The sequence below is a fragment of the Mesoplodon mirus genome (assembly GCF_964341445.2).
Source record: "Mesoplodon mirus genome assembly, chromosome: X".
NCBI lineage: Eukaryota > Metazoa > Chordata > Mammalia > Artiodactyla > Ziphiidae > Mesoplodon > Mesoplodon mirus.
The window spans coordinates 57,177,673-57,205,489 of NC_138981.1; the positions used below are offsets into that span (position 1 = coordinate 57,177,673).

At 39.9% G+C, this 27,817-nt stretch overlaps 1 protein-coding gene across 1 annotated transcript; it reads left to right on the forward strand.

Annotated features, from left to right (window-relative positions):
- Positions 1-633: 633 nt before the first annotated feature.
- Positions 634-27,739, forward strand: YIPF6 (Yip1 domain family member 6). Its single transcript, XM_082609027.1, has 7 exons — positions 634-955; positions 13,410-13,538; positions 14,591-14,669; positions 17,424-17,466; positions 19,697-19,822; positions 20,463-20,620; positions 22,372-27,739. The coding sequence occupies exons 1-7, from the start codon at positions 899-901 to the stop codon at positions 22,488-22,490; spliced, it is 711 nt and encodes a 236-aa protein (XP_082465153.1). The 5' UTR covers positions 634-898; the 3' UTR covers positions 22,491-27,739.
- The last annotated feature ends 78 nt before the right edge of the window (positions 27,740-27,817 follow it).

Consider the following 27,817-nt stretch of genomic DNA (forward strand, 5'->3'; position numbering starts at 1 on the left):
GTATTTCCTGAGCTCATTTTAGCCTGAGGTGAGGTGAACTGGAGTCTGAAACACAGAGAAAGTCCCGAGATAGGACAGGAAAACGAGATAGGGACATGCAGGAGTTTTCTTTAAAAAGTTATTCTTACAATAATCTCCTTCTTTCAGCCTTGAACATCTTCAGTACTTGCCCTAAATCGCTTAGCAACTTTGTAAACTGTGGTAAATTGTGGTGGGATTAAAATGTTGGCCAACGTGTACAGAGAAGTTCCCCCCCACCCCGACCCCAAGGGGGTGAGGGAGAAAAGCAATTTTGGAGGTCGGTGTGGAGACAGTATGAAAGCTTGTAACAGTCCAGTAAGTGGGAAGCTGCTAAGTAGTGGAATGAGAAGCGCAGGTAATCATCCAGGCGACAGCGACATGGAGGGAACAGTTGTTAAGGTGGGCTTCATCCCTTTATTCAGCAACTGGGAAAGAAGGTCTCTCGGCCGCTGGGGGAGGGGCAGGCTTTTTCCCTAAGGTGCAGTGCTGGTGTGGGAGGCGGCACACCGACCCTCCTCCAGAGAGCCGGAAGCAGACGCGGGCGGGGGCGGGGGCGGGCGCGAAGAGGTGGGAGGCGGAGAGAAGGAAGCGGCGGCCCCGCGGCGGACGGGAGTGCGCTGAGAATCGGGGTGGAGTGTTAAAAAGGGAGCGTGTCTAGAGAGACCCGTGGCCCGGAAGAAGGGAAGCGAGGCGACGGCTAACCCCTGCCCACCACCCAGAGGACGAGGGAGGAGGGCCGAGGGCCGGGGCCGCTAGCAGCTGCTAGGCGCTTTTCGCTGACGCGGCCGCCACGCGCACACGCGCTGACGGGCCGCGGCCTCCACGTCTCAGGTTCCGCAAAGGACTGTGGGAGCGACCCGGGAGAAGGAGGGCCAGGATGGCGGAAGCGGCGGAGTCTCCCGGAGACCCAGGGACAGCAACGCCCAGGCCCCTGGTGAGCTTGGGTTCTGTGACAGAAGGGACCGAGGGTGAGGCAGATGCCCCTTAAGGAAGTCGGGCGACGGGCTCGTGGCGTGAAAGAGCCGGAATCCCTTCCTCACGGCAGGTCCTTTCTGTACCCGATGCCGGAACAGGTCCCAACACTGCACCTGTTCTTTGGGCTAACCGCTTCCCCCCACCCGCGTTGTTTCCACGCCTTCTTGTGAAACTTTCATTCACTTTCCTTTTCATCCTTGTCCCCTGCATTTTGTTAAATGCTGAGCTTTAGGCGATTTAAGTATCTTTGCATCTGCTGTCCCCTCATTTTATGGAGACTTGTCGCTAGCCCTTGTTGGAGTAGCAGCATTCTGGGATTTAATGAGAGATTACTTCCCATGGGACGTTATAACTTGACTGTTGATTTGTTCAGTGACCCCCAGTAGTCTTGGTTTTATCCCTGCCCTCCCTGTCGCAGCTCCTTGCAGTCCTCTTCATGATGCTCTCTTGCTCCTGTCTCTGCAGAGGATAGGATTTCGACTGCAAATACTACAACTCCAAAGCCTGGACAAGTATTTAAGAACACAGGCTTTGGAGTTAAAGTTAACTTGGAGGTAAAGTTATCACCCACTCTGCCGCTTGTGTGAATTTGGGCAAGTCATTTCATGGAGAGTGTTTTGTCATCTGTAAAATGGAGATAAAAATACCTGCCTCAAAGAGTTTTTACAAAGTTGAAATGACAAATTATGTTAAGTGTCTAATACAATGTGAAGTGTCTAATACAGTCAGTGCCATAACTGAGTGTAGTCAGCTCAACATTCTGCCCCCCAATCCCTCCTCCCAAACAACGTTTAGTTATATACCAAATAGTGTTTAGTTATATAGTAGTTGCTCAATAAATGGTACATCCCTTTTCTCTGTTTTAAATTGGCAACTTAACATAGTAGAGGACTGACCTGGGAGTCAGGTGAAATTGATTCTAGTTTTGGTTCTGCTTACTAGCTCTGTTTGTTCATCACTTCATTCATTTGACAGATATTTATTGAGTATCCACTGTGTTCCAGGCACTCTTTTATGCACTGAAGATACAACGGTGAAAGAGAGTGAGTAGGTCCAAGTTCTCATGGAAGACTTCTGACCTTGAGGAAGTCACTCTGAACCCCAGTTTCCTCATTTGGAAAATGAGGATAGTAAGTCACCACAGAATTAGAGTACTAAATGAACTAATATATTCATAGTGCCTGGTATGACGTAGTTACAGGTGCTTAGGTGTTTTTAGTTCCTGTCTTTCATCTAAACTGACCCATTCCTCTTTTATGAAGCTTTCCTCCAATTAATTTTAGTGGTTCTGGTTACTCATTACTCAGTATCCAGTCCACTTCTATTCAACAATGTTTATTGAACTCCCACAGTGTGTAATACACTATGCTAGTTGCTTTAGGAAATACAAATGGCCTGTCCTTATGGTGCTTACAGTCTAATTTGTAGGGATAAGACAAATGTATAACGCTAAAATAAGACACCATATAAGAAAGTTACACATAAAATATTAACAAAACTTAAGAGAAGATGCTATCATGTCTAGTTGGGGTGATGAAGCAAGCTACATGGTAGAAGTTATATTTGAGGGGGCCTCAGAGGATGGGTAGGATTTGAATTGCAGGTGAGCATAAGAGCTATCAGTGATTGACCACCTGCGATGTGCCAGGATTATACTAAACATCGTCTGCATATTTTCTAAACTTCACAGCAACTATTTCAGTTAGGTGGTTTTTGAACTATGTTTTACTTGCAGGTGAGGAGATGAGACTCAGAGAGATTTGATGATTTCCCTAGGGTGGCTAGGCTGAAAATTGAACTTAGGTCTGCTTCTGAAACCAAGACTATTTCCAGTAATGCTACACAGCCTCTCATTGGTGAAGGTACAGAGTTTAGGAGGTGCTAATGCATTTGCAGAACAACAGAGAGATTACTTTGGCTGAAGCACAGGGAAGTATTAGGAGGTAAACCTTAAAAGATAAGGCTACTAAATTAGGGAGGCAGTATGGAACAGTGGTTATGGATGTGTGCTTTGGGGTCAAGTTGTCTAGGTTTGGTTCTATGCTCTGTCATTTAACTAACTGTGGGATATTGGGGAAATTGCCAAACGCCTCCATGCCTCAGTTTCCCTGTCTGTAAAATGGAGATAAAGTAATACTTACAGGGTTGTTTGGTGGATTAAATGAGTTAAAACACATAAAACACTTGGTAGAGTGCCTGGCACATAATTATCATGTAGTGTTATTTCTTCTTATTGACTACTATGCCGGGAGGTTTAATAGGCAACAAGGAGCCACTGGAAATTTTTGAGGAGGGAAGGGTTTTAAATCATGAATTTGACAACATAACAGAGGAGTTACCATGGGGAGTATCTGGAATCTAGGATACCAATGCAACTGTTGCGGTAGTTCCAGGAAGAATTGATGACTGTCTGGACTACAGCAGTGGCAGATGTGAAGATTGGAGTAAGGCGGAGTCCTCGAGGGTTTGCAGTGCTAGGGAGAATGTGTCTTACATAGTGCTTTTCAAACTTTAACGTGCATAGCAGTCATCTGGGGTATTTTGTTAAATTGCAGATTCTGATTTAGTAGGTCTGGGATGAGGCCTAAGATTCTGCATTTCTAATAAGCTGTCAGGTGGTGCTGCTGCTGCTCCTCCCAGTATCACATTTTGAAAAGCAAGGCTATAGACAAATGGGAGGAAGTGATAGCCTGAACAGAAATACAGAAGAGGAGAATGAGGGCCCTAAAAGTTGATGAATTCACTTTTAGAAATGTTTAGTTTGAGATATTGGCAGGCCATCCAATAGATGTCCAACAGGTAGTTGGACACTGAAATATGGACTTCAGGGCTCACAAGAGGTCAGGACTAGAAAGGTTGATTTAGGAGTCATCTGCATAGAGTTGAAAATACAGAATCTTGGGTAATGCCTGTCTATTGCCTGTCTGTTTAAGGAGCAGGAAAAAGAGCCATAATAATCACTGTAGCCTGGGGTCTGGAAGGAAGCTGGTCCCAGAGGAAGGTGCTGGCTAGAGACCATGCCACTAAGCCCCCACCCCCACATCTTGGACTGAACTGTTTCCTGCTTGATCCACCCCACCCCTCCCTCCACCTTGTTGACTCCTTTCTCTCTTTAGGATTTTGGTCAATAGTATGAGCCATCTGCTCCCAGCCACTTTCTTAAGGCTGCAGTCCCTGCTTTTACTGTGTGTTTTTGGCCCTGCCTCTATCTCCTCCCCTCATTGGCCCAAGCCAGGCAGCAAAGTGTGCACATGTGTTTATGTGCACACATGTGTATGTATGTGCACAAGGCTGCCTGCACAGAGGAAGGGGCGGGACATGGGGTCCAAGTCACCTTTCATCCCCACTGAGGGGATAGTCAGAGAGCAGGGTCCACTAGCTGAGGTCCTGGTGGTATTGTCTCATATTTGGGGCTAGAGAGCCACAGATCCTGGCTCAGTTCGCTGAGCAATGTCACTAATTCTCTGGAGAAGAGATACTGAGGAAGGGTTGGGATGGGGGATGAGTGGGAATCACATGGCACTTTAGTGACTGCAGTGACTTCTGAAACCAAGTAGCTGGAGTTAGGCCAGACTTCCCCAGTTAAGGGCACAGTCTTCCATAAGAATGTCCGCACTTCAGATACCAGCTGCAGGACCAGGACCACCCTCACTTCTGACCTACTGGCTATAAATTCAGGAGTTCCTGTGATCCCCTCAGGCTCTGTAATTCCCTAGAATGACTCACAGAACTCAGGACAATGCTGTACTTAAAATTACACTTTTATTATAGCAAAAGGATACAACAGAAACCAGCAAAAGGGGGAGATGCGTAGGTTGAGGTCTGAGATGGTCCCTAACACAAAGCGTCCTTGTCTTCTCTCTGTGGAGTCAGGACAGGACCCTGTTACCCTCCTGATACATTGATGTTGACAGTATGCAGAATATTGCCAACCAGGGAAGCTCACCCACATATTTAGAGTTTTTATTGAGGTTTCATTATGTAGGTGTGGTTGACTGGATCATTGCCTCCTCCGCTTCCAAGAGGCCAGGTTTATATCACAGGACTCAAACCGCCCAATCCTCTAATCTTGTGTTTGGTATTTTAGCAGTGGTTAGCCACCATGCTGTCATCTCATTAACATAAACTAGCTGTCTACCAGGGCTCACCTGTTAGCTAAACTATTAGGGCCCACTATGAATAACAAAAATATTACTATCATTTAGGAAATCCCAGGAGTTTAGAGGCTCCCTCCCAGGAACAAATGACAAAGGCTAGCTAAATACTTTCTACTTTCTACAGCAGTGACAGAACCTGAATTGACTCCCTGAGAATCTTGAACCTGAACTCTTGACATGTATCTTTCCCCTTCTGTGAGCCTGCTACTAAGTGGTTTACTTGTATTAATATATTTCTTCCTCAGGACAACCCTGTGATGATAGTACCATTATCTCAGTTTTACAGATGAGGAAACTGGGGCACAGAGAGGAAAAGGAACCTGCTCATTGTCACACAGGTAGTAAATGATGGAGCTAGGATTTGAACTCAGGCTGCCTGCCTCCAGGAGCTTGCACTCTTAACCAAGGCTCTCCAGATACCACATGTTGAGCATTGACTATGTGCTAGGTGACATGCAGGTGTTATCTAATTCTTGTAGCAGTGTTGTTTCCAAGGGAGGGCAAAGGCCTGTTTGGCTTCAAAGCCCATTCCTTCTGCACTGCCCTGTCTACCCTAGCAGTAGCAGGCAGCAAGAAACCTCAAAACAAGCAATCCTGGAGCTTGAAAGGGCAGTGTTGCAGTAGTAAAGGGAGAATAATGACTTCAAAACAGGTTGGTTTACGCATTAAGTGCTGAAGAATATTCAAAGCGTGAAACTGAGGAAGGATTCTTGTATTTCTTTTGTTTTTCTTTTGTTTGCTTGCAGGTTTTCTTTCATTTATTTAATTTTTAGTTTTTTGGCCATGCCCCGTGGCATGTGGGATCTTAGTTCCCCCACCAGGGATCGAACCTGCACCCCCTGCATTGGAAGCACGGAGTCTTAACCACTGGACTGCCAGGGAAGTCCCCAGATTCTTGTAATTCTTGATTATGAGGTCACTATTAGCACTGTCAGTAAAGCTGTGGGAAGACTAGTGTAGACTACAAAGGATTAAGAGAGTGGGAGTGTGAAGAGCAGTTTGATCAGAGAAAAGGAGAGGAAGGAGAGTAGTTTGAGGGAATGGCAGAAACAAGGAAGGGATATATTTTACCATTTTACTACGGAAGCTTTCAAATATGTAAATAAAATAAAGAGTAGTATAACAAATCCCATATACCTATCAACATTCTGCTATTCTTATTTCATTTATTTCCCCACCATATTTTTTTCTAGAGTATTATTTTAACCTTTTTATTTTGAACTAATTTTAGACATACAGAAAAGTTGCAAAAATGGTACAGAGAGTTCCTGTAAACCCCTCACCCAGCTTCCTCTAGTGTTAACATTGTATATAACCATAGTACAGTGATCAGAACCAGGAAGTTAACGTTGGTACAACACTATTAAACTATAGATCTTATTTGAATTTTATCAGGATTTCCACGAATGTCCTTTTTTGTTCCAGGATCTTATCCAGGATCTCACATTGCATATAGCTGTTATTTTTCCGTAGTTTCCTTCAGTTTGTAATCGTTCTTCAGTCTTTCCTTGTCTTTCATGATCTTTTGTGAGTGTTTTAAAGCAAATCTCAGACGTATCACTTTACCCATAATACTTCAGTATGTTTCCCTAATAGGTAAGGACTTTTTTTGTTGTTATCACACATAACATAATAATAATCACTCCTTAATATCATCTAATCTCTGTTCACCTCCCAATTTTCTAAAAGAAAAATGTGTTTTTACAATTTGTCCAAATCAGGATCCAAACAAGGTCAACAAATTGCATTTGGTTAGTAAGTCTCTCTTTTTTGTAAAGGAACATTTCTTTTCCTTTGTTTGTTTGTTTTAATTTATTTTATTTTTGGCTGTGTTGGGTTTTTGTTGCTGCGTGCAGGCTTTAGTTGCGGCGAGCAGGGGCTACTCTTTGTTGCAGTACACAGGCTTCTTATTGTGGTGGCTTCTTTTGTTGTGGAGCATGGGCTCTAGGCACGTGGGCTTCAGTAGTTGTGGTGCATGGGCTTAGTTGATCTGTGGCATGTGGGATCTTCCCAGACCAGGGCTCAAACCCGTGTCCCTTGTGTTGGCAGGCAGATTCTTAACCACTGAGCCCCCAGGAAAGTCCCAATAAGTCTCTTTTAATATATGTGTTCTCCTCTTTTTAATGTAATTTATTTGTTTAAATTCAGTCATTTCTCTTGTAGAATTCTCCACTTTCTGTATTTGGCTGATTGTATCCTTGTGGTATTTTTATTATGTGCCTCTGTCCACATATTTCCTGTAAACTTTAAGATCTAGAGGCTTGATTATATTTAGATTCATTTTGGCTTGGGGAGGGGAGGCAAAAAGGGAAAAGAACTTAGATGGTCCCTAAAATTAGGAATTTTTTGTTCATTTTTTAACTTTTTATTAAGAAAAATTTCAAAGACACAAAAGTAGAATGGTGAAGTGGACCCTCAGGTACCCAACCTTCAATAATAATTACCAGTTTATGGCCAATCTTCTTTCTTCTATAGCCCTACCCACTTTCCTCTATACTATTTTGTGTGTGTGTGTGGTACGCGGGCCTCTCACCGCTGTGGCCTCTCCCGTTGCGGAGCACAGGCTCCGGACGCGCAGGCTCAGCGGCCATGGCTCACGGGCCCAGCCGCTCCGCGGCATGTGGGGTCTTCCCGGACCGGGGCACGAACCCATGTCCCCTGCATCGGCAGGCGGACGGACTCTCAACCACTGCGCCACTTGGGAAGCCCCCTCTATACTATTTTGAAGCAAATCCCCAGCATCATTACATTAGTAAGTATTTGATATGTATCTCTAAAAGATAAGGATTCTGTTTTTAAAGAACATAACCACAATATCATTAGTACATCTAAAAAATCAATAATTCCCTAATATCAAATATCTTATCAGTGTTCAAATTTCCAGTTATCTCCTAAATGTTATATATTTATAATTTAAAGTCTGGCCCACTACCTATTTTTGAAAATAAGGTTTCATTGGAACACAGCCAAACATAATTTTTTTTTGTGGTACGCGGGCCTCCCACTGCCGCGGCCCCTCCCGCCGCGGAGCACAGGCTCCGGACGCGCAGGCCCAGCCACTCCGCGGCACGTGGGATCCTCCCGGACTGGGGCACGAACCTGTGCCCCCACATCGGCAGGCGGACCCCAACCACTGCGCCACCAGGGAAGCCCCCCAAACATAATTTTTTATGTATTGTCTTTGATTGCTTTCATGCTAGAGTGGCAGAGTTGAGCCATTGCAACAGAAACCATTTGTCTCTCAAAACCTAAAATATTTACTATTTGGGTCCTTCACAGAAGAAGTTTGGTGACCTCTGCTTTAGGCAATCACCTTTTAGAATAATTTAAAATAAAAATTTTTTATATTTACCTTCATTTAAACCACTTCTGGTTATCTTCATTTCCTTGTGTAAATCCAAATCTCCTTTTGATATCATATTCCTTTCTGAAGATCATCCTTTAACATTTCTTGTAGTGCATGTTTCAGCTTTTGCTCATCTGAAAAAAGTCATTGTTTTGCCTTCATTTTTAATAGCTATTTTTGCTGGGTTTAGAATTCTGGGTTGACAGTTTTGTTTGTTCAGCACTCTAAAGGTGTGTCCATTTTCTTCTGCCTTGTGTAGTTTTGGGTGAGATGTCTGTTACCTGTTTCCTCTGATTGCAATGTCTTTTTTCTCTGGCTGCCTTTAAGGTTTTCCTCTTTATCTTTGGTTTTCAGTAGTGTGAATGTGTCTAGGTTTGTGGATTTTTGCTTTTGTCTTTAGGTATTTATCTCTTTTTAAAATTTTTTTATTTATTCTTAAAATTTTTATTTATTTATTTATTTGGCTGTGTTGGGTCTTCGTTTCTGTGCGAGGGCTTTCTCTAGTTGTGGCGAGCGGGGGCCACTCTTCATCATGGTGCACGGGCCTCTCACTGTCGTGGCCTCTCTTGTTGTGGGGCACAGGCTCCAGATGCGCAGGCTCAGTAGTTGTGGCTCACGGGCCCAGTTGCTCTGCAGCATATGGGATCTTCCCAGACCAGGGCTCGAACCCGTGTCCCCTGCATCGGCAGGCGGACTCTCAACCACTGCGCCACCAGGGAAGCCCCAATACAATGATTTGATGTGTGTAATTTTTTTCTTTTCTAACTCTTCTTTTTTTGTTTTTGTTTAGATAATTTTCACTGACCTATCACTGATTTCTTTATTTGGCTCTGTTGAGTCTGCTGATAAGGCTGTCAGAGGCATTCTTCATCTGTTACTATATTCACTTACTTCTAGCATTACCATTTGACTCTTACAGTTTCCATCTCTTGGCAGAAATTCACCATCATTCATGCATATATCTTTTCTACTAGAGCCTTTTTAGCGTATTAATTGTATTCATGGTAAATTTTTCTTCTGAAATTCTAACATCTGGGTCACCTCAGAGTCTGGTTTAATTGCTTTGTCTTCTCACAGAAGGTTGTTTCCCCGTGTATGTGTGTGTGTGTGTGTGTGCATGTGTGTGTTTATGGGGAAGGGGTAAATTTTTATTGATCGCTGGCCATCATATATAACAGTAGAGACTGCCTGGAAATGGCACATCTTTTCTGCTAAGTTGTTACTATGGAGGTTAAGTCAATATAGTAAGGAGTTGAACTGTATTTGGGTTTTGTACTTGATATGGGAACCTTCAATGCATCATCAGCTTCAAATTCCTCTCCTATTACCTTGTGCTTAGGGTGGGCACTAGGTTTTCCCAGTGTTTTTCTTAATGTTCCTCCTCTATGCTTAGTTTTCTGCATTCCCTTTGCCCCTGCATAAAATAGTGAGTTTCTCTCCAAGCTCTAGTCCCTTCCTTAGCACTAGACTGCTATTGCTTGTTACTGCATACTTGTTAGCCTTGTGGTGGGTACCTGGGAGGTGGAGATTCTTTGTTGTTTTGGTCCAGCCTCTGCCTTAGGTAGGTCACGTGTCCCTGAGTCTTCCTGGGTGAGACTTTCTCAGTGATCCTGTCTTCCCCAGCTGAAGGGAGACTCTAATAGTCTGGCCTCAGGATGATTTCCCACCCCTCCTCCAGGAGTAGTGAGGTTTGTCTTTTCCCTTTCCCCAGCCACAGTAGGTTTTCTCCTGTGCTCTGGAGACAACAGAGTTTGCTCATCTTCCCCCAGCAGCTTTAAGGCTCTTTTTTCTGTAGGGGAGAAGGGTCTGAGCCAGTCTCTGTGCTTTTCTCAGAAGAGGCAGCTACTCCCCTCACACCTGGACCAATGGAAGTCTGTGGAGAAGAGCCTGAAAGTGGGTGTGAATGCCTCCTGTGTCTAATGCTTCCAGGGACGCTGTACTCTCACACCAGTCAACACTTGGTCTTTAGCAATTCATTTTAAATTTTAGCTGAATTCTTAACCATCTGTGTGATGCCCAGTGTTGTTGTCTTCTCTTGCTTCGCTACAGATGAGCCAGTGCTCATGTCCCATCTCTTCTTGGAAGTAAGTGCCTGTCTTTCCTTAGATTTCATTCATGCTACTTGGTTGCCCCACAACCTCAGCTCTCTGATGGGTTCAAGGAAAGTTATGATTTTGTAGTTAATCTAGCTTTTTCTCATTGTTCTAGTGGATGGGATGCTCATTCCAGCTTTCTACATCCTAATTGGAAGTCAAATTACAGTGTTGTAAAGTCACTTGAAATAGTTGCTCTCTGTGTGGTTGTGTATTTAATTCAGTAGGTTCATTTGTTTCATTTTTCTTTCAGTTTTTGGGACTGCTTTTAAATTTTAATTTTGTCTCATAATTCTGTGAAGTATTTATATGATTTCAAGTTATATATACAGAACAATGTGTGTTCCAAGAAGACTAACTTCTCTACTTGTTTCCTCCACCTTATTCCCTCCTTTCCTAATTAGGAAGCCTCTTTTAAAAAAAATCTATGACATTTCTTACATTACATGTGACAGGTCACATTACATGACTTATTTCTTATATTTAAAAGATATTCAGATATGTATATATATTTGTATCCCCTCTTTTCTCAGATAAACAGTAGCATGTATACACACTTTCCTCCACATTATTTTTTAATTTAACACTCCATAATAGTTCTTTAGAGATATCCCCATTCCTTCTTACAGCTGCATAGCACTCCATTATGTGGACATACCATGCTTTATTCAACTGGTTCTCTGTTGATGGGCATTTGGGCTACTCTCAGGTTTTTTGCTTTTACAGGTAGTGTTGTAATGAAGAGCCTTGTGTGTGTGTGTGTGTATATGTCTTTTTGTATTTTTACCAGTTTAGACTCCTAAAAGTGGTGAGCAATCCATATATAAATGTACTAGATATTGCCAGATTCATCTTCAATAGGGCCTAGTACCATTTTGTCTCCCCAGCAGCAGTGTGTGAGTGCTTTTACCCCTCAGCTTCACTTGCCGAATGTGTTGTCAAACTTGGATTTTTGCCGGTCTAACAGGTGAAGAATTTTCAAGTAGCTTTAATTTGCATTTCCTTATTAAGAGTGTGATTGACAAGCTGCTTTTCATAAGTTCTTTGAACAACCTTATTCTTCCTAAAATTTTTGTATACTGTCTTGTATTTCATTTACCTGTAACTATTGCCCACTAAACATTGGGCCAAAAACCATATGAGAAGGGATTGCTTCTGTTTTCTTAGGAACTTGAAGATTCTAGAGTTTCAGTCACAGTAATCAAATTTGGCATATGAACGTAAGAGTTTAAAAGTTTGCAATCTTGCAGTTCACTTTGGAAATGTTATTTGATCTGTGGTTGCCAGTAATCTGGTAAAAAGAGTATAAATAATGATGTGTTTTGCTATTTCCATGTTCTTCCCAGTTTCCCTTTAGATTTCACATAATGCTCCTTTTTAGCCAGCAGAGGCCACTGGAGCCCACTAAGGAGCAGAAGTGCAACAGAATTGTGGCTGTGCTAAGATGTGATCACTGAAAGGTCACTAAAAGTTCTGCAATCTTACTAGCTTATATCCTGTTAAGATTTCATGCTTGACAGCTCATGCAGCTCAATATCAAAAAAAAACAAATAACCCAATCCAAAAATGGGCAGAAGACCTAAATAGACATTTTTCCAAAGAAGACATGTAGATTGCCAACAAACACATGAAAAGATGCTCAACATCATTAATCATTAGAGAAATGCAAATCAAAACTACAATGAGGTATCATCTCACACCGGTCAGAATGACCATCATCAACAAATCTAGAAACAATAAATGCTGGAGAGGGTGTGCAGAAAAGGGAACCCTCCTGCACTGTTGGTGGGAATGTAAATTGATACAGCCACTGTGGAAAACAGGATGGAGGTTCCTTAAAACACTAAAAATAGAACTACCATATGACCCAGCAATCCCACTACTGGGCATATACCCTGAGAAAACCATAATTCAAAAAGAGACATGCACCCCAATGTTCATTGCAACACTATTTACAGTAGCCAGGACGTGGAAGGAACCAAAATGTACATCGACAGATGAATGGATAAAGAAGATGTGACACATATATACAACGGAATATTACTCAGCCATAAAAAGGAGTGAAATTGAGTTATTTGTAATGAGGTGGATGGACCTAGAGTTTGTCATACAGAGTAAAGTAAGAAAGAGAAAAACAAATACCATATGCTAACACATATATGGAATCTAAAAAAACGGTACTGATGAACCTAGTGGCAGGGTGGGAATAAAGACACAGACATAGAGAATGGACTTGAGGACACGGGTGTGGGGGATGGGGAAGCTGGGACAAAGTGAAAGAGTAGTATCGACGTATATACACTACCAAATATAAAATAGATAGCTAGTGGGATGCTGCTGTATAGCACAGGGAGATCAGCTTGATGCTTTGTGATGACCTAGAGGGGTGGGATAGGAGGGTGGGAGAGAGGCTTAAGAGGGAGGGGATATGAGGATATATGTATACATATAGCTGATTCACTTTGTTGTACAGCAGAAACTAACACAACATTGTAAAGCAGTTATACTCCGATAAGGATATAAAAAAAGATTTCATGCTTGAAAGAAACCAAATATTTGAGGGCAAGAAAGTCTCTGCCATTTACTTTATAATTTTTTCCATTGGTTGCCATCTCCTTCTTTAAGTTAAAAGAAATAAGCATTTGAGAATTTTAGCTAACTGCATTGTTCAATGTCTGGTGAGCTAACACCTTATTTTAAAAACTGTATAAAACCCTACAAAAAGACATGGTCCTGCTCTCTGGGAAATGATGATGTCTTTGGGGGAATCCTACAGTTTATTACAGGCTTTAAATTTTTGTCCCTAACTCTTCTCAGTTTGCAGGCCTTTCAGATATATCTATCTCACAAGACATCCCTGTGGAAGGAGAAATCACCATTCCCATGAGATCTCGCATTCGGGAATTTGACAGCTCCACATTGAATGAATCTGTTCAGAATACCATTGTAAGTTAGACAAGTTGAGAGAACTTCTGTTCAGTGTCATGGGGCTAAGTAGCTAATAGTGCTTTGTAATACTTTTGTTTGGTTCACTGGTTTTCAGTGTATTTTATTTATTGAAATTTAAGGTTCTCCCCTAGAGAATAATTTGGTACAGCCTTTTTGGAAAGCAGTTTGGCTGTAATGGATATTAAGGAGCTTAAAATGTCCAATCTTTTTGAGGTGATAATTCCGCTTCTCTAGGTATAGTATAAGGAAAAAAAATTTTTTTAATACAAAAGTATTTTTAAAAATACAGAAAAATGTTTATACAAAGATGTTTGTTACAGCAATATTTATAATGGGGGAAAGTTGCAAAGAAGAGTAATCGGTTAAGTAAATTATGTTACATCTTTGTGGTAGAATGGTAAACAACCATTAAAAGTCATGTTTACAAAGAACTATTAATGACATGAAGAAATTTCTAGGTTGAAAAAATTAGGACAGAATTACCTCAACTATATTTTGAGAGGTTATGTTTATATGACTGTACCCTTCTTTAAATGTCTTGATTTTTAAAAATCTGGCTTCTAGGATTCATTTGCCAGAATGTATGGGAATGTTGAAAATTAATTGACTTTACATATTGTGAAGAATGTGTTAGCTTGGGAGCAAGCTGATTACCCCCTTGTGACCTCATCAAGTATGAACTGAAAGTTAGGTACTGTGTTTTGCAGAGCAGATTTTACTAGTGCTATTATTTTCATTTCTTTAAGTAACAGGAGGGCTATGTTTCTCTTTTGTGGAGTTTAAAAAATCACAACAGAACTGATGAATGTGGTAAAGAGTTAGATGTTGGCTTAAGGAGTTAATAGGAAAAGTTAATAGAAAAAGGAGTTAATAGAAAAACCCCACCTCTCTGGTTTGTTTGTATAGTGAAGGAATTAAAGTGGAGTTATAGCTCCAAAATTCAATGAAGGGCCCCCAGGAGAATGAAATAAAAGAAATTTTAGCAAATTTAGTGAGGGGGCTGCTTGGCAACCTTGGTCATCACAGTACAAGTTGTTTATGTCTTTCAGATGCGTGATCTAAAAGCTGTTGGGAAGAAATTCATGCATGTTTTGTACCCAAGGAAAAGCAATACTCTTTTGAGAGATTGTAAGTATATAAGGATTTTGAGGCTTTACTGTTTCTCATCATACCTTATCATAAGTATTTTATAAGGCAAAGGCTCTGTGGTAATAAAACTGATGTCATTTTGCAGGATGAAAAAATATATAAATGAAGTTTTCGAAAAAAGTTAAAAATTTAGGATGGAATTTCAGAGATTGGAAGATTTTGCTGAATATATTGTCCTCATCAATAAATATAGACTGTGTATTCTCACCTGCTATAATAGACACTGCAAAGAATATTTCTGGAAGTGGCAAAGACATAGGGACTTTGTTCAACCAAAGAGCTAATGATTTCCAAGGGAAAGGCAAAATGTGTAAATGTTAAATTAGAATAATAGCTAATACCCATTAAAGGTTTAACAAATTAATAGTACTTTATTGACATTTCTATTTTCAGAATGATCATTTAGTCTGTTGACTGCTTTCTTTAGGAGTTCCAAAACAGTGTTTGCAGAAAATTATGCTGTTATTTAGAATTTATTCTTAAAATTGTTAGACCTTTTCTTTTCAAGCATTCTTGGTTTTTCTTAGTACCCTTTGTCAGAAAAAAATTGAATCTGTTGTTTGAGAGTAGTAACAATGGTGTTGTACATGAGTGTACCTTCTATTTTGGCAGCATTTCAGCTGTAATATAAGGATGTCAAATATGTGGCAAATGTGCCATCACTGTGTGGCAATTGGATGCAGCGTCAGAATCTTTTTCAACATAGTACATTGTGGGTTGAAGCTGACACATGGTTGCTACAGCTCGTATATAGTGGAAAGAGCATGGGCAAATCAGTGTTTGAATAGTGTGTGATCTTGGATAAGACAGTTAACTTTTCTGAGGTTGAGGTTTCTTCCTCAGAAAAGCTGTCTTATCCAATGAGATACCAATTTAGATCCATTAGGATAGCTATTGTCAAAGAAACAGAAAATAACAAGTGTTGGTGAGGATGCGGAGAAATTGGAACCCTCGTGCATTGCTGGGGGGAATGTAAAATGGTACAGCCACTGTGGAAAACAACATGGTGGTTCCTCAAAAAATTACCACATAATTTTATAGTATATAAAATTTATAGTATAGAACTACCACATGATTCAGCACATCTCCTTCTGGGTATATACCCAAAAGAATTGAAAGCACGGACTCAAACAGGTATTTGCACACCCGTGTTCATAGCAGCAGGTGAAAACAACTCTTACCTCTATCAGTGGATGGATGGGTAAACGAAGTGTGTTATATACACCATGGTATATGCCATATATGAATGGGTTATTATTCATCCTTAAAAAGGAATGAAATTCCTGATACATGCTACAGCATGGATGAACCTTGAAGACATTATGCTAAGTAAAATAAGCCAGACATAAAAGGACATATATGATTCCACTTATGTTAGGTACCTAGAGTAGTCAGATTTATAGAGACAGAAAGTTAAATGATGGTTGTCAGGGACTGAGGGAGTATTGAGGAGTTATTGTTTAATAGGTTGGAGTTTCAGTTTGGGAAATGAAAAAGTTCTGGAGATGGATGGTGTGGTGCTTGCACAACAATGAATATACTCCGTGCCTGTACAGTTAAAAGTGACTAAAATGGTAAATTTTGTGTTTTGTGTATTTCACAAGAATAAGAATAGTTACAAAATACTGTTATGAATCTTTTACAAATTAAAAACAGTCGTCACTGCATTAAAAAAAGCGTATTAATGTCAATTGTACTTGAATTCAGCTTTTCAGTTGATAAATTTTAACAATTTATTGCTTATTTAATAAACAATAGTTTATTAGAGTGTTAGGATTATGGTTTTTCTTTTTTTACATCTTTAACAAACTTTCCACAGTGGTGTCAAAATTACTTATTTAAAGAAAAAGATGTAAGTATGTCCATATGCACACTTCTTTCAAGTAAAGTTATGTACAAGTGAGGTTAAAGTTAGAAGTGGTATATGTACCTTTTTTCATATTACTTGAGGAAGATAATTGTGCTTTAAGCTGTATGTTACTGAACTGTTGGTTTATTAATCACCCAACAGCTATTGATTGAGAGCCACAGTTATTAGACCTAATGTTGACAGAGCCTTTATAGTTTTCAAAAAGTTTTCATGTTGTCTGTTAACATTTAACCCTATGAAATTACCAGTGTTGGGCTGTTTTTTCACCTATAAGAACAGAAATTCTGTGCTAGTTCAATGTAGTAATTATGAAAGGGAAACAGTATTGCAGAGTGGAAAGGACTTTGTAGTAGGAATCAGAAGATTCTGGTTTTGGTTCTAGGTTCTGGTCCCACACCCACACTTAATTATTTTCGGAAACTTGGGAACATCACTTCTTCCCAGCTTTGTTTTTCATATTTGTGAGGTGAACCTGATTATACTTTCCTTGTCTAATGTAGTCTCAGATAGGTAAAGTGACTTGGCTTTAGTCTTCTGTTTGATGGTGCAGGGTAGGGCACTTAAGTCTTTTGACTCCTTGCTCGTTGGTCTTTAACTGTAGCATGCTGGAATGTGGCTTAGTAGGTGGGGAGAGGGTTGATTTGTGGGATGTGAAGTGAACAAAATTTAAAGGATATATGAAGAAAGGCATTCAGAATTGGGGAGCAGGGAGGGTCAGCAGAGGGATAGCAGAGGTGGGAAGGCTTGGGCAGACAGGGAGAGCCTTGATGTCTGAATTCTAAGAGTGGGAGAGGTACATATTGGAATAAAGACAGAAAACACTACATGGTTGTGTCTTAACAGTCTTCTGTCTTTTCTTATAGGGGATTTATGGGGCCCTTTGATCCTTTGTGTGACACTTGCATTGTAAGTACTTATATTTCCTTTCTTTGTCATTTGAGATAGATTAGATTTTTTTCATGGAGTTTCAAAATTGAAGGGGATTTTGACTGAATATTTCATTTAGGACTTCTGTGGCATATTGTACTCCTTATGTATTTAAATCTAAAAAGTCAAGTAGTTTTCTAGATCAATTCAAAGAGTGATGGACTTTAAAGATGTGAAAATTATGCCCACCTTCATTTACCAATGACTTCTTATCCTGTTTTAGCCATTTCTGTTCAACATTTATTCACACTCATGTACCTCATTAAGCTAAGTGAATTAAGTATCTGTAGGTTTAAGCACTGTTTATTTGCAAACATAATTCTTTTAAAATTTACTAAAAGCATAAGTGAGAATACATTAGAGTAGAAGTGGTAGAGTTCAAAGCAAGATCATGTTTCAAAGTGTTACGTTTTCCATATGCATTGTATGTAAAGGGAAAGGACAGAAAGAAAGCAAAGTTCTGCTGGAGAGGGGAATATAACCACAGGTGGAGTGGAAAAAATACTGCACTAGGATTCAGTTCTGAGTTCTCATCCTAACTTTGCTATCAGCAGAGTGACTTTCGGCCACTAATAACCAAAATTTGTATAATGATTTTTCTCAGCTTACAGAAAACTTTTAAATACCTTCTCTTATCCTCATAACAAGAAGTGAATATTTTTCCTCTCTTGACAAACAAGCTCACGTTCAGAGATTGAGGACTGAACCAAGGTCACATATTCAGTGGTAGACCTGGAATTCAACCTCAGGTTTCCTTGACTGCCCATTCTCTACCTCTGCAATTATTACACATCTCTTCCCACCTAGCCTCTCTGGGTCTCCTTTTCCATATCTGTAAAAGGAGATGGTTGAGGGTCCTTTCCAGGCCGAACCTTTTATGATTTTAAATTCAAGTTTCTTACTGGCTTCTTTACCCATTTTTAAATGTAAGTCAAGCACATGGTAATTTAGGTAAAAACGTGGAGTGCTCTATCTTATGCCTTTAATAACCATATCAAGGGAAACAATTCAGTGCCTTGATGAAAGGGTTTATATTAGAAGCTCTGAGCATATACCTTTTTAGTTTTGAAAGATTAACCTTAGAGATTATAGAGTTTAATCCCACTTATTTCAGAGAAGAAAATTGGAGTCCCAGGACATCAAGTGATCTGCTCCAGTTTCCATATCTAGTGACAGAATTAGGATCAATATCTGAGTCTCCTGCCTTCCAGGCCAGTTAATGTTCTTTCCGTCATACCATGCTGAAGCAATAGGAGTTCCAGACAACAAGTGATGAGGGCCAGCATTCTTTGCACTGGATTGTCAGGACTTGGAATGGAGTATGCAGAACCATAGAATACAAAAGCCTGTACTGGCACATAGCATAGCAGGACAAGACTTACTGTGTGACTTCTCTATACTTTGTAATAAGAAGAGGTTGTGAGTTTGATGTTACTTATTCTGTTACTGGAAAAAATGGCACAGAGTACAAGTGTTCTGAGTCCAAAATTCAAAACAGTTTACATCTGTAAAATTTTCAGAGAGGATATAAGTGACTGTTCAGTTACTCAGTTTCGAAGCAAAGCCTTTTCGTGATAATCTGTATGTTTTGATTTTAAAAAATCAACAACTAAATAGGTTTATAGACTGTTTCCATTTTTAAATGCCAGAACTAGAACCTTAACCCAAGGATTACAAATTCAAATGTGTACATGCATGCATTGCGAATTGATTACCAGAAGCCCTTGTGAAGGGATCTGCTGCTGTGTGAACTGCACCTGATTGTTGCCATGTACGAATGCAGGTCCAGTGTTACAAACTCTTATGATTTTTCGAGAAAATCCAGAAATACCTCCCAATTTTAAAATAACATCAACTTGAATTTAAGACCATTTTAAGTATTGTATGGACCAACAACCTCATGTCTGTGAGCCACATTTAGCCCTTCAGTTTATACCCTCTGCTTAACCAAAAAAGGTCTTCGGTAATCCATTTAAGCATTCCCATGAGGTCAAATGGAGAACGTCTTGTAGTCCTGAGGCATTTGGAATTTGAAATAAGGGAGCCTTGCCATATACTTCAGGCATTTTCCTTTTGTACAGCCTATATAGTATAGATCTTCAGGTGAGGTTTAGGGCAGCTCCCTGATTCAAAGTTTGAGAACCCATGCCGTAACTTTGTTGCTCTAAATAAAAGATTAAGCAATTCTCATGCCATTTCTTTGTCACAGAATGCTTCAGAGAGGCTCTGTAGATAGCGAAAAAGATGGAGGGCCCCAGTTTGCAGAAGTGTTTGTCATTGTCTGGTTTGGTGCAGTTACCATCACCCTCAACTCAAAACTTCTTGGAGGAAACATGTGAGTATTATTAAAATGCATCCTTTTTCCCTTGCCAGGTTATGTATCTTAGATTTTTAAGGAAGTCTGGCTAGTTATATATTTTTCAAAAAGAAAAATCAAAATAAATGAGAGCCAAAAAGAAAGTTCTCTTAAAACCACTGAACAGAGATAACCTAGTTGAATTAAATTACCTTAAATTATCTGGGGTCCTTTGATAAGCTTCAGTGCTCTCTCTCCAGCCCCTGAAATCATAGGCAGAATTTTTTGTGTTAGAAGATTATGTCTGTCTTTGGGAACAGATGGCCCATAGTTTTCAACAAATTCTGAAATAGGTCTGTAAACCAGAAAAGATTAAGAAACACCATTCTTAGAGGTTCAGTGGGAGAAGGAGGTCTCTAGGAATTAGAGCAGATCATCTAGATCCTAGATGGCTGACTCTTAAGGAGTTTAAGCAGAGAGGAGGAGAGTATGGGTAGAGCAAAACTAAAGCACATGTTTAATACAGAGGCCTATCCTCATAAAATCAACATTAGGGTATAGGTATTATGTATCTGAAGGAAGGTAACGATCCATGATACATAGAAATCTGTGTAATAAGCTGTATCATGATACAGATCAGCTATATTTATGATCTTTATGGATGTATGTTGTTTTTTAGATCTTTTTTTCAGAGCCTCTGTGTGCTGGGTTACTGTATACTTCCCCTGACGGTGGCAATGCTGGTTTGCCGGCTGGTACTTTTGGCTGAGCCAGGACCAATAAACTTCATGGTCCGGCTTTTTGTGGTGATCGTGATGTTTGCCTGGTCTATAGTAGGTAAGAACGTACTTATCTCTACAGTAACAGAGCAGACCAAAGCATGAGTTAGAGATGAAGATCAGATGAGGAGCAGTGTAACTTATAAGTTACATATGAGTGATATGGTTGCCAGTGTCATCCATAGAACCGTCTTCTCTCAGTAGGGTTAATGTTCATCTTATCTGAGTTGGCTATCTGGACTTCTGAGATGTGGAGAGTCACGTCTTTTTTTTTTTTTTTTTTTTCAATCCTTAAATAATGGATAGGGTTGAAAAAGGAGATTACACTAGACCTAGCTTAGTCCTGGCATATAGGAGGCATAGGTGACTTGAGAAATGACTTGAGCCTTTTCCTGACAAATGAATCATAATAATAGCCAGCATTTACCAATTGCTTACTGTAGGCCAGGCACTGTCCTAAGTACTTCACATATATTATCTCATTTAACCCTCACAACAACCCTAATAAATAAAAACAGTTATTATTGGTGGCATTTTTATAGATGAGGAACAGACCCAGAGAGGTTAAGCAACTTGCCCTGGGACACATGACTAGTGAATAGGGGAATCAAGTTTCAAACCCAAGCAGATCACATACCTGTTTAGAAATGTACTATACTACCTCCCAGTATAGGTTGTTAAGTATCATAGTACTTGTCTGCTTCAGCAGAAAATTCTGCTAAAGATTAGTGAGAGGCTGTAGCAGTGGCAATGAATGCTATTTGCTCATTGTTTTTACTTTCCTAAAATTCTCTTAAAATTCCACCTTAAACTGGAAGTGTTCACTAGCTTCTTTTTAATGGGATAGACAGACTGCCTCATATTTTTATGTGCAATAACATCTCTTTGCTCTGGAACATGGTTAAAAGCCAAGAAGTAGTCCAAAAGTAAGGTCTGAGAAGGCCAGAATTGATATTCCAAGGATTGTATTAAGCTTGGGTGCTTTAACTACCCATGGAAGAGCCCCTCATTCCCTCACTTAGAGTCTAATAATGTACCGTACATGTAGTTCTGAATAGCTTAGTCATCAAGTGTCCAGGCCAACAGTGGTTCAGCAAGTAGAATCTTAGATGAGAGAGAAGTTCCTGTAATGCAGCAAATAGGTATTAAGCACAGACTGTGTGTCAGGCATTGTGCTAGGCATGGTCTCTATCCTCTGAGTTCACAACCCAGGCATGTAAACACTTAAGGGCAATAAAATTTTCCAGGTGGGCAATGGAAGTCTATGCAGGGTATAGTGGGGACACGGAAGAGGTAAGTGGGCAGTTCTACCTGGGGTGGCAGGATACCAGATGGTTGTTCAGGAAAGATTTCCTTGAAGGGTGATTATTGATGAGTAAAAAGATGAGTATATGTTTCCTGGATGGACAAGAGGATTGGCATCTAAAAGAGCTGATAACTTATTAAGAACAAGTACTCAAAAAGCACAGCAGTGTGAGGCCATTTGCCATAGGAGTTTTGTAAGCCTATTTAGCACAGTTCAGTAACTTCTCAGAAAAGGGTAAGAAACCCCTTTTAGAAAGGTTTCCATCTTAAATGGTTGAAACCTTTCAAAGCTTTCATACTTGAAACAGGTAGCCCTCAGCTGTCTGGAAAACTATGCTGCCAAATGCCTTTTTCTCTGAGGATCACAAATGTAACTGAACTTATAGTGTATAATTCTGTGTCCCAGACTATGCCAGGCCCCTTCAAGTTTAGTAAATGTTAGTAGTTGTGACAGTCTTATTGTATTAAATACTCCTTTTTGTTGTCTTGTTTTGCTTTGTTTAGCCTCTACAGCTTTCCTTGCTGATAGCCAGCCTCCAAACCGCAAAGCCCTTGCTGTTTATCCTGTTTTCTTGTTTTACTTTGTCATCAGTTGGATGATTCTCACCTTCACTCCTCAGTAAATCAGGAAATGGAAATTGAAAACCAGGGAATTCAAAGCTCATTTCAAAGATGCAATTCACCGTGGAGTTTTGCCTTTGGCCCTCTTTTGTCTAATATTGGAGGTATTTGGTAACTGGGTATATGAGGAGATTAAAAGGGAACCATAAAGCACCGTCACCATTTATGTAAGGAACGGATGTTTGAAAGGCCGTCCTTTCCTTCTTAATGTTATTTCTTTAAAATATGTGTGCATAGTACACACAGTATAATGCCTCCTTAAGGCATGATGGGGTCACTGTGGTCCATTTGGGTGACAACCAATGACTCGGGAAGCACGTGGATACATCCTGCAAGTTGAATAGAGTTGGCAACTATATTTTCAGTTTTGAGAATACCAGTTCAGGTGCAGCTCTTAAACATATTGCCTTATGACTATTAGAATATGCCTCTCTTTTCATAAATAATAAGGGATAGTCTATTTTACTTCTCTTAAGCTTAAAAAGACAATGACAGTGGTTGGAAAAGGGGTACATAGATGTGGGAGGAGAAGACATCTAAGCAAAATTCAGATTTTGATTAGAGAAAATTCTGCACTTGTTGCTTAAAAAAAAGCAAAGGACATCTAAAACATAGGCTTTTTTAGTCTTTCTGTATAGTCACCTTTCTGCCATGCTTAATAGCAGCTCAGTGAGACTCTTAATTTTTTTTAACATCTTTATTGGAGTATAATTGCTTTACAATGGTGTGTTAGTTTCTGCTTTATGACAAAGTGAATCAGTTATACATATACATATGTTCCCATATCTCTTCCCTCTTGCGTCTCCCTCCCTCCCACCCTCCCTATCCCACCCCTCTAGGTGGTCACAAAGCACCGAGCTGATCTCCCTGTGCTATGTGCCTGCTTCCCACTAGCTATCTATTTTACATTTGGTAGTGTATATATGTCCATGCCACTCTCTCACTTTGTCACAGCTTACCCTTCCCCCTCCCCATATCCTCAAGTCCATTCTCTAGTAGATCTGTGTCTTTATTCCCATCTTACCCCTAGTTTCTTCATGACCTTTTTTTTTTCTTGGATTCCATATGTATGTGTTAGCATACAGTATTTGTTTTTCTCTTTCTGACTTACTTCACTCTGTATGACAGACTCTAGGTCCATCCACCTCACTACAAATAACTCAATTTCGTTTCTTTTTATGGCTGGACACTCTTAATTTTTAATCTTACTCCCCAGTTATGCATATGCAAGCTAAGGTGTTAGCAGTCAACTTGTAATCTTCCTTTGACTGAAGCTCTCAGTGGACCAATGCTTGAACTTACCCAAGTAGAAGACCTCAGAAATTTAGATTGGTAGGTCCCTAATGCATATTATCATGTGGGCACCTTCTCTTAAGGGTAGAATGAGGCAGTTTGGACACAGCATAGCTGTAAGGAATTTCTTGCTATTCTGTGTAGTCTGGCCTCTAACTAAAAAGTAAAGCTAAATCAAAGGCTGCATTTAACCATGTAAACATGGAGGGATTTAGTGTTCTAATGGCTGATTTCACAGAACAACTAGATGCTTAAGAGCATGAGGTAGGATGAGTTGAGTTTACAGCTGCCGCCTTTTCATAATGGGCTTAGCAGTTTTTTCATTAGGTGTGTTTTTCGGGTTGCGGATAGCAATTTATTTTCTTGGTTTTAGACTTTATTTGTAAAGCCAATTAGCTCTCCTTTAGAGAAGTACTTTTTTGCACATGTGCACCTACTTGTATTCTCATCTATTTTTTTTTTTTTTTTTTTTGCGGTACACGGGCCTCTCACTGCTGTGGCCTCTCCCATTGCGGGGCACAGGCTCCAGACGCGCAGGCTCAGTGGCCATGGCCCACGGGCCCAGCCACTCCGCGGCACGCGGGATCCTCCCGGACCGGGGCACGAACCCGTGCCCCCTGCATCGGCAGGCGGACCCTCAACCACTGCGCCACCAGGGAAGCCCTATTCTCATCTATTTATGCACACAAGTATGAAGGATTTTCAGGGAGCAGAGTGTCTGGGACAGGCTGATTCTGAGCTAATCAGGGTTCTTTTAAGGTAATATGAACTGCTGCCTTCTATAAGTTGCACAGTGAAAAACTCTTAATAGACAAAGATTAGGAGTCAGGCAGAAAACATTCATTGTAAATATAGTTACTTATAAAGATAGGAATTTCTTATTCCACATTTTTTCTTTATCATGGAGTTTAAATATTTATTCCCTGGTATTTAAAGATGACCTACACATAGATATATAATTTTTAAAATATACTTTCTCTATCCCCAGATTAACCAAATGAACAATACTAGGACAAATGAGTACTTGGAATGATATTCAATTACAGAGCATTACAAAATTGGTCCCCTCTGTCCCAGCATTATCTAGATATTTTGGTTATGTATTTGTATTTGTTTCAATTTCCCTTTTAAATTTCAAAATAAACCCTGTTAGGACAAAGCCAGTGTTTCAGTCTTTTTTTTTTTTTTGCTTTATAACAAATTTAATCAGTTATACATACACATATGTTCCCATATCCCCTCCCTTTTGCGTCTCCCTCCCGCCCTCCCTATCCCACCCCTCCAGGCAGTCACAAAGCAAGTGTTTCAGTCTTGATAAAGAAAATACTTTGAAACTGGTTTTGACTTTAAAATTGGTCCTAAATGATCATCCATTTACATTGTCTGAAATTTTCTAACTTCCCACTAAAAACATCTCTCTTCCAAAGTTGTTTTGTAAGCTATCCCAATGATTATAATGTAAAATTAAAGAAATAATCATGCTTCTCAAAAGGGAATTAAATCTTCACTGAATTTTACTCAGGCTAAATATTTGGTCAGAAATTCCTAAGGCCACAACTTTGGTGGGGTTTATGTGTGTGTGAGGGGGGTATTATACATATTGGGTGTTAAGGCAACTTCTGTGTTTTAATCTGTTGCTTTTGGGTTACTTAGGGAATGGTTTTATTTTATTTAAATGAAGGCGGGTAAAATGGAGATTTAATTATCTTTCTGAAAATGAGTGGTCAATTTGAGGGTATAAATAAATATTTTCTTAATATATGCAAAAAAGTACATTGCTTTCTGTCACAGAAGACCTGAGTATCTGGAAGTTGTAACCCTCTACACAGCTTTCCCTGATTTGCTGCAGAGGCACGTGGCTAATTATAGAAAGGAAGACTAGAAGGGAAGGGGACTCCAACAAAGGAAACCCTGTTCCGGGAGTTGGAAGGTTTCACGCTTTAGATGAAATTCAAGCATGTGATGTGCATTACTGCCATCGTGGCTTATCACTTGCTGCTCCTGCTTCTGAGACTGAGACTCCGTTGTCATATTCTTTAGCAATAGGAAAGGTGAAGACTGGATTTAATTGTTCAGATTATAAATACTCAATTGATGTGGACATCTTTTTGCAGTGTAGTCTTAAAAGTCAGTCATTAATCGTCAAGTCTTTTGCCTCTTAAGTGGTTTATTACATGAGTTGAGTTGTATCTTTTCATTGTGGGGATTTTCTTTTGGGCAAGGTGAGGGGGGGTCACAGGGCATGGGGGTAGTAAGCATTTTACTGTTTACTGTATTTGTCTTTTTATAAAGTGTCCCCTAAAATGTGATTAGAAGGCTAACAAGCCTATATTTGAAGGTTTAATTGTGTACGTTATATAATCTAAGTACTTACTGTATTTGAACTTCCTGTTTATTCCTGGAGATGAAAATGAAAATCTCCCATCATTTCCAATTCTTGTATAACATCAAGTCATTGGAATTTATCTATAGCCTATCATGATATGATCAGACATCCATTGCATGCAGTTGTTTTATTCCAGAGTAAAATACTGAAATTGTGCTTCTTAATTGAACTGTTCATTTCTGAGACAATTTGGATAGAAATAAATGTGTGAATGTTAATGCATATATGTAAATTAGAAATACTTTTTTAGATTCCGTGGGCTTTTATTAAAAATAAAGAATTTCTAGGGATTTACTTAGGTCATAAGATGGCTAAATAATAATGTGACAATAATATTACTACAAATAATAGCTAACACTTATTGGGCACTTACTGTGTGCCAGACACTACTCTATTTTTTTAAGAATTTTTTGTAACAGCTTTATTGGGATACACTTTACCATAAAATTCACCCTTTTAAAGTAATATACAATTCAGTGATTTTTCCGTATATTCACATAATTGTGCAACTATCACCACTGTCTCATTTTCGAACATTCCCATCGCTCCACAAAGAAACCCCAAAGCCATTAGCAGTCATCCCCCTTTTCCCTTTTCCCCAGCCCCTGGCAACCATCAGTCTGCTTTCTGTCTCTATGGATATGGCCAGGCACTATTCTTAAGTGCTTTTCATGCACCTCCTCCAATCTTCAACATAAAGTGGTACAATCCTCATTTTACTGGTAGAAAATTGAGGCACAGGAAGGTTAAGTAAATTGTCCAAGGTTACACAGTGAATTGATTTAAAATAGGAAAACACATTAGCTGAGATCATAGTAGGACACAGTTTTGAATTGCATTGTTATATGCATGAAATGAATACACCTCCTCCCCAGGGTATGTTCCCTGTTACTAGCCATTACAACGTACAGCTCACTGGAGGTCAATAACTCGTTTTTTTCTGAGTACTAGAATACTATATTAGTAGCATCTGAGAAAGACACAGAGCGGTTATACATTGGGAAGAGTTAGGTTTGCTGCCCTCACTCCTCCTTGAGCCCCTTTTCTTTCCCCTCCTCCCACTACCAGACACATACACCCCTCCCCTTTTTCTCAAAGTCTTAAGAATCAAGCAGCTTCTGCCTCTTTCGTTTTAATTCTCCCAGAGGGATGGTTAACACATCAAAATTTAACGCGCCTATTCAGGTGTTTATAGTCAAGGGATGCCTCTGGTCACATGTAGTACCAGCTATATTCCTAAGACCTCAGAGAGCAGTAGTGTGAAAATAGAATGCCTTTCTATTTGGGTTAAACTAGGTGGGGTGAAGAAATAACACAGTAACTAAAGGCTTTGCCTTAATGAAGTCAGTGTTCCAGCCTGGTAGGAAGTGGCTACACGCTGCTCTTGTTCACTCTGTTCTCTTTTAGAGCCTTTGTATTCTGCACCATCTCTGCTGGTAATTTCTTGGTCCTCTTCGATGCTCTGTTTTAATCCTGATCTTTCCTATAAATAAAGAACCTGTGAAAAGAATAAATCTGTAAAATGATTTGTGAATATTAAATGTGCAAATAAAAAACACTGGAAAAGGAGAATTTGCATGTGCCTGTTCTTGTGCTGAAAGGCATGGGGATATTTCCTGCATACTGTTTTCAGATATATTGTCATCAGAA